Source organism: Myotis daubentonii, chromosome 1 (genome assembly GCF_963259705.1).
Source record: "Myotis daubentonii chromosome 1, mMyoDau2.1, whole genome shotgun sequence".
NCBI classification, from domain to species: Eukaryota; Metazoa; Chordata; class Mammalia; order Chiroptera; family Vespertilionidae; genus Myotis; species Myotis daubentonii.
The window spans coordinates 207,703,767-207,710,382 of record NC_081840.1 but is presented as its reverse complement, the minus strand read 5'-3'; the positions used below and the strand labels follow the sequence as shown (position 1 = coordinate 207,710,382).

Genomic DNA, 6,616 nt, shown 5'->3' with positions numbered 1-6,616 from the left:
GGACATCTTTCGGGGCCGAGTGGCTGCAAATATTCGGGGGTTCGGGAGTTGCAGCTGCGTGGGGCTCGGAAGCGCTGATGGCGGGATGGTGTTCGGCCAGGTGGACAGGCAAGCGGGGCGAGGACGTCCCCTTGGCCTCGGCGACAGTCTGCAGGAGTCTTCGCCGAACCCAAGGACAGGAGGGGAAGCGGGACTGGAAGGCTCCTTAGTCCCCCCTAAAAAGGAGCCCCAAGGGAGTCTGTGCCGTCAGGAGGGACCCCAATAATGGTTCACAAAACAGAGGCGCCGGACAGTGCTTGCTGCAGCCTCCCTTCTCTCCCCCTTTACTTGTTACCCTTAGATTTTAAAATCTTTTTTTAAAAAACGATTGCTGCCTTCCTAATTTTATTTTAATTTGGGTTTTTTGTTTTGTTTTGTTTATTTTTCTCTTTTTCTAAGCAAGTCACTGAGTTGGTTATGCCCCCATCCATCTCTTTCTGTCACCTGCTCGGGCCACAGATACACATTCCCAGAGACAGACACACACGACACGCAGACACAGCCCCCTGAGAGTGCCCCCGAGTCCAGGCCGCACGGCTCCCACCTCCCGGTCCACAGGCGGAGCCCTGGCCCATCTGCACGGCCCTGGGGCAGGTGCGAAGCCAGGAAGTGTTTTGTTTTGCTTTGTTTCGTTTGTTTTGTTTTGCTGGGGGTTCAGGATTGGGGTAAGAGTGGGGTTGCAATGGGGGCGACGCCGTTTTCTCTTTATTCTTATCGCGATTACTTTAGGCTTTCCATGAAAAAGCCAGGGCGGCAGCTCGCCCACTCGCCCGCCCGGCCCGGCTCGCCCGCCGCCGCCGCCGCCACGTCCCAGATCAGAACATACTGCTCTTCACTAAGGCGGCTTTGGCACCGTTGGGTCTTTGGAGCGAAGATAGGACGCTGGCGAAGGGCCCCCCGAGCGAATCCGGGATGGAGGTGATGGGGCCGGGCCCGGGAGCCCAGCCTTGTCCAGGGCCCCCGGCCGCCGCCAGGCCCCCGGCCGCCGCCGCCGCCGCCGCTGCCGCCGCCGCCGCTGCCGCCGCCGCCGCCGCCGCCGCGCCGCCCTTGCCGGGTTCGCCTCCCGGGCCCCCGGGCCCCGCCGCCCCCGGGCCGCCGGCCGGGCTGGGCCCGCCGCCGCCGCCGCCACTCGCCCCGCAGCTGGGAGTGGGGTTGGGGTTGGGGCCCGGGCCCCCCGTGCTGTCCGGGTCGGTGCTCTTGGCCTCCTTGCTCTCGTCGTCCCGGGAAGAATCGGACTTCTTCCCCGAGGAGCCGTTCTTGGCCGCGGCCGCCGCGGCCGCTGCGGCGCGCTCCTGCTTGCGGAACTTGGCGCGGCGGTTCTGGAACCACACCTGGCCCGGGAGGGGAGGGGAGGGGAGGCGGAGGGGCAGGGGGGAGAGAAACCCCGGGAAAGAAAAGCGCGAGTTAGGAGGGTGCACGGCCCATTTGAGTTAGTTTTTCAACTCCACGCGCCGTGGGTACCCCCCACGCGCACCCAATCCACCCCGTCTGCTCCCACCCCCTTGTTGCTGGTGCATCTTCGGAGGAATTTTCTTAGGGTGACTTGAACGTGCCAAGGAAATGGCGTCTTACAGAAGAGGTCAAAAGGCGGCCGGTCCCAGGACGGCCCTAAATAAAAGCCCTTACTTTGTCGGACCTTGGTTCAGTCTATTTCTTAAGCTACTCCAAACTCGCCAGCGGCCCTAGGCCTCGAGTCTAAGCTAAATAAACCCTAATTGGTGGGAGGAGGGGTCTCTGGGTTGGGCGCTCGCTTCGCATGCTGACCTTTGGGTCTAGAGACGCGCGCGCAGGTGCGCACTGCCCCTCCACTGGCCGGCTCCCCTGGAGACAGCCCTGTCCCTAGAAGGTCAGAGAAAGCCTTGGTTCTGGACCTTCATGGAGTCGAAGCCCCTTTGCGAACCTGATGCAAGTCATCGCTCCCTGGGAAATGCACCTGTACGCGCCAGCTCCAAGTTAAAAGCGCGTGGATTAGGAGGCATTTAGCAAACACATATGTTTATAATATGCGGGCAGCACCCGCATCTCCCCAAAGGCACTGCCCGGATGCCTCCGCAGCGCCGGCTGGGGTGGAAAACACTGCAGCTGTGAGTACGCGTGTAGCCGGGAGCCTGCGCCCAGGCCCTTCCTCTCGCGCACAGCCCTCCACGCCTGGCCTCTCTGTTCAGCCCTGAGCCGCGGGCCCCCGGAGAGAGAGAGGCCCCGGGCTCTGAACCTTCGGAGGCACCACCCGCTCCCGCGCCCACAGCGAGCCCCGGACGCCCCAGCCGGGCGGTGTGCCGGCAGCGCGTACCTGGACGCGCGCCTCCGTGAGGTCGATCTTCAGGGCCAGCTCCTCCCGGGTGTAGATGTCAGGGTAGTGCGTCTCGGCGAAGACCCTCTCCAGCTCTTTGAGCTGCGCGCTCGTGAACGTAGTGCGAATGCGCCTCTGCTTGCGCTTCTCGTTGAGGCCGCCGTGGTCGGTGAAGAGTTTGTAAGGAACTGAAGGCGAGAAAGAGGACAGAGTGTGAGCAAAAACGGTCTGCAGCGCGCGCGGGGGCCGCGGAGCCGGGCGGTGGGGACTTCGAGGTCAGGTGTCCCCGGAGCCGCCACCGACAACAGAGCGGGGGAGAGGCCGAGATGAGCTGCCGAGAAAAATTCGTTACATACAGACACGGGCGCCAACTGCGGGGTTTGGCGAGGGCCCTCCTGGCACAAGCGCCTTTGGGTGGGTTAACCTACAGTATCAGAGACCCCCGAGAGCCAGGGCGCGGGAGAACGGTTTGATGAGGGGAAGAAACGAGAGAAGAAGAGAAAAAAAAAGTCCGAAAACCTCAGTGGGAATATCAAGGAGCCAGGGAAGACGTTACCAAACGCTCCCGCGGTTGGAACTTTTCCATTCTCAGGAGTTGACCCAGCCCAAAAAGTTGGGGGGAAAGTGCTGCAAAAATAACAATAATAAATTAAAGAAGTAATCCTCAAAATGACCAGCCCAAGAGGTGTGAGCCGCTGTCGGGTTCTTTAAAAAAAGAGACACTGCCAGTAATGAGCTTTACTCTTTGTTATTTAATTATTTTCTAAGCTTTACGTCTCATCGCAAAGTAAATAAATTATGCCTATCATTTTGGCAGCTTAAGATAATTTTGTTGGCGGTTCGGGTGTGACTAGGATAGTGTAACCCTGTAAGTGAATTACCCCTCCCTGCAATCGCTTCTAACGTGATAAATTCTTTCATTTGTGTAAGCAAATTTCGTTTGGTAAATACTAAACACATTTCCATTTTCAAATGCAATCAAGGCTTCCTATATACGGGCGGAAAGGCAGCTTCCTCCGCTGAGAAAGCTGGCGGTCCTTACCTGCGGCGTACGGACTGCTCTGGTGGTCCCTGAGGGTGCCCAGGCTGCAGGATCCCGGCGTGAGGGACGGGCAGCCGGACGTGGCCCCAAAAGTGGTCCTGATCGGGTTATACTGGAAGCCACTGGCCTGGCTGCAGGAACTGAAGTCTGCATAGGCTGAAGCCAGGCTGGAGGTGTCCATCCCAGCCATACAGGACTCGTAGGCAGAGGAATTGAGGTAAGAATATTCCATTTTATACATTGAAAAGGCTCTGGATGGCTCAGCCAAGTGGAAAAATGAAATAAAAGATGGGTATGGAGAAGGTGGCTGGAGTGGGGAGATGTGCACAGCTCCACGCCTGCCTCCAAACTGGCCTCCTTACTACCAGCAGAGCCTAGTTTTATGAAAAAGCCTCCTATGAGATGCCTTGTCTGAGGTCTCTAGAGCATATAGTCCTCATAATAAACTTGGCTCTTTCCACTTGGACAATAGCAAAGCGGTTGGTCTTATTGCTGGCGCTTTTTACATGACAATAACTCATCCGTCTATTGGGCTGGCACTGGGGAACTGAGCTGTCCAACCTCCCTATCATTGATTCCTGCATCTCTAATTAGAATTTAATACCACACCATTACGCACTGAGCCCCTGATCCTCCCTTCTAACCAGCTCCCTGCCCTTTAATTCAATCACACTACTTGGAAATAATGAAAGTTGGGTGACGATTCTCCCTGATCCAATTTCCCTGAGCTTTTAAGCCTTTTTAACTGATCATATACCTTAGGCATAAATTGAGATGGTGTGTGTGCGTTTTCCCCCTTCTTCGTCCTCTTTTTCCCCCCTCGGTTAGGAAGAAGAAACCTTGATGTCATAGAAAACCTGTTTTGTAAGAGCGTTACACGCTCAATTTAACAACAAGCCTACCCCCCGAAGTGCATGAAATGTTATAAAGGACTGGGACATTGGCAAGACTCAGGCGCCCTGTAACATAGAGTAAGTGAGCCAAGGGGGTTTATGTGAACGATAAGCGAATTTCTTTAAAATACACCTGGTAGAGGGTGTTGTTGTTTTTTGTTTTTTGTTTTTTTGTTTTTAAAGAGCATCTTATAAATTGCATTTCTTGTCTCGGCTTCATGTGCTTTTCTACACACTCAGCTTACACCGTCGTTTAAAAAAAAAATAAAACAACAATGCTCTTGAATGTAAATCATCTGAATTCTCAAACGATGGCTTCTTTGTGCTCAGCTCTGTCTTTCTGCCTTAGCATGAGGTTAGCATTTTGTTGGTTTGGGGGTTCTGTGCGGCTGTTCATTTTAATGACACCTTAACTAGCAAGTGAACTTGCAATATCCCCAAATGTGTCTCTTCCACCCCTCTAGGGTGCTCTCCCTCTCTTTTTTTCTGCCTCCGCTGTTTTAGGTGCTCACAGCCCCCCCCCCCCCCCCAGACCCGAGAATGGCTGTCTGTTTGCCTTTTAGGTTCACTGACTACAGTGAGAGAATCCTTACTCTTTAAATGCCCAGGTTCTAGGTTGGGCATTTTTCTTGTCCAGTTCCTCGGGCTCTATGGGTGCTAGCGGGGAGGCAAACAAAGAATTCTGCAAACGGTGATTTGTGGACCTCGGTGGCCCCATGATTTAAGCGGAGGGTAATTTTCATTTGGTTCGTTAGGCTCTAGCAGAATAAGGGAAACTATTTCATTAAATCCTTCCTCTCGGTGGACAAGAGGGGGAATGCTTAGTTGAATCGCCGTGTGGTGTAAACAAACCCTGGATATTTTATATGAATTAAATGTGTAGATAATTAGTTTTATTGCATTCATTACCCCCTTTATGTGCTCTGTAACAAGTCAGTAATTAAAGTAACAAACTCATAAAGTCTTTATAGGGGCATTTAGGCGTTCAGTGTTTGCCAAACTAAGTGGTTTAATTCGATGCTAGTGCCGGGGAGTGGATGGGCGCCCGCTCTCCGCTGCCACGGTGTTTTATTGCGCACTAAACTGCAACGGACGCCGCAATGGATTAAACCAAGACAGCGGCCCCCCAGCCCCGCGCTGCTCCGCCGGGTGAGTTTCAGGTGATGGGGCGTCCTCTGGACGTGAGCAAGCGCTGCTGGCGCGAGTGCAGGCAGCCGGGCCGCCGAGGAACCTGCTGATAGTTTTATGGGGAGGGCTGATGGTTTTATTGCAGTTGCATGTTGTACAATGCGTATTTGATAAAGAAGGGCCCTTGGTGACCAGTGTGCACTTTTTTGTGCACGGGGGCGAAATGAAAATGAATGCGCGCAAGGTTTTACTGCGGCGGCAAACAAATGGCCACGCTCTAAATGGTTTTTCTTTACGGTCACGAGACAAGAGGAGAAAAGAGATGCAAGCATCTGTCTCCAGTCCCCTAAACCTAAAGGCCGGCAGAGACGGATGCGAATCCAAGTGGCTTACAGTGGGGATCTGTCTTTATTTAACGCTCTCATGAATATGAATCTGCTTTTGGACCGGGAGGTGGCTGTGCCCCTGTGGACGCTGCACGTGGAATTTCCCCACCAGGACTTAGCCTGCCCCCACCTTCGGGGTTGGGCGGGGTGTGGGGGTAGGTTGTCCAGCACCTGGCTGAGATCGTCCAAGTTTTTGGAAGCCCTCGAACTTTGGGGTGGGCGTGTGCTTCCCAGTCTTCCCCTGTGACCCTGCCGCCCGCCCCAGGCCTGAACTGGAGGATGGGGATTTGGGAGCGGGCCTGAATGGCACCCACCCCCTGGGCCAATCAACTCCCCACCCCGTTTCTGTGGGCTGCAAGCGCTTTTCGCTGCAGAATAGGGTAGCATAGAATGGGTGTCTGGGAAGGAATGCGTTTTGGCTTCAAGGTCGGTGCTTGGCAATAGCCAGGCCCACACCCCTCCTGGCACCCACTCCTTGGTGCACCCTGAGCGGTGTCTCCGCGCGCGCGCGCGCCCTCAGCTCAGGACGCTGCATCCCCGCCCCGCGCCGCTGGGACCCGATGCCGAGCCGGTGCGAGGCAGCTCCACCCGGGGTCCCACCCGGCACCGTCCTCGGGCCTGAAGCCACTGAGGCGGGCGTGGAGCCGGAGTGCGAGGGCGCTGGGAGGAGCGAGGGCTGTTTGGGCAGCTTTGGATGGTGTTGAACTTTGGGATTCAGTCTGTGCAGGAGGCAGTTCCTTTGGGGAGGGGAGTGCAGCGTTGACCTGGCGTTTGAAACTGGCACCCGAAGAAGCGGTGCAAAGGGGCCAGGACTGGGCCACACGGCCGGGCGAGGTCT

At 55.7% G+C, this 6,616-nt stretch overlaps 1 protein-coding gene across 1 annotated transcript; it reads right to left on the bottom strand.

The window, feature by feature from the left end:
* Window positions 1-801: 801 nt before the first annotated feature.
* On the bottom strand, window positions 802-3,909 carry PHOX2B (paired like homeobox 2B). The gene is made up of 3 exons (XM_059672453.1): window positions 3,372-3,909; window positions 2,330-2,517; window positions 802-1,370 (listed from the first exon to the last, which is right to left on the bottom strand). The coding sequence occupies exons 1-3, from the start codon at window positions 3,610-3,612 to the stop codon at window positions 855-857; spliced, it is 945 nt and encodes a 314-aa protein (XP_059528436.1). The 5' UTR covers window positions 3,613-3,909; the 3' UTR covers window positions 802-854.
* Between the last annotated feature and the right edge of the window lie 2,707 nt (window positions 3,910-6,616).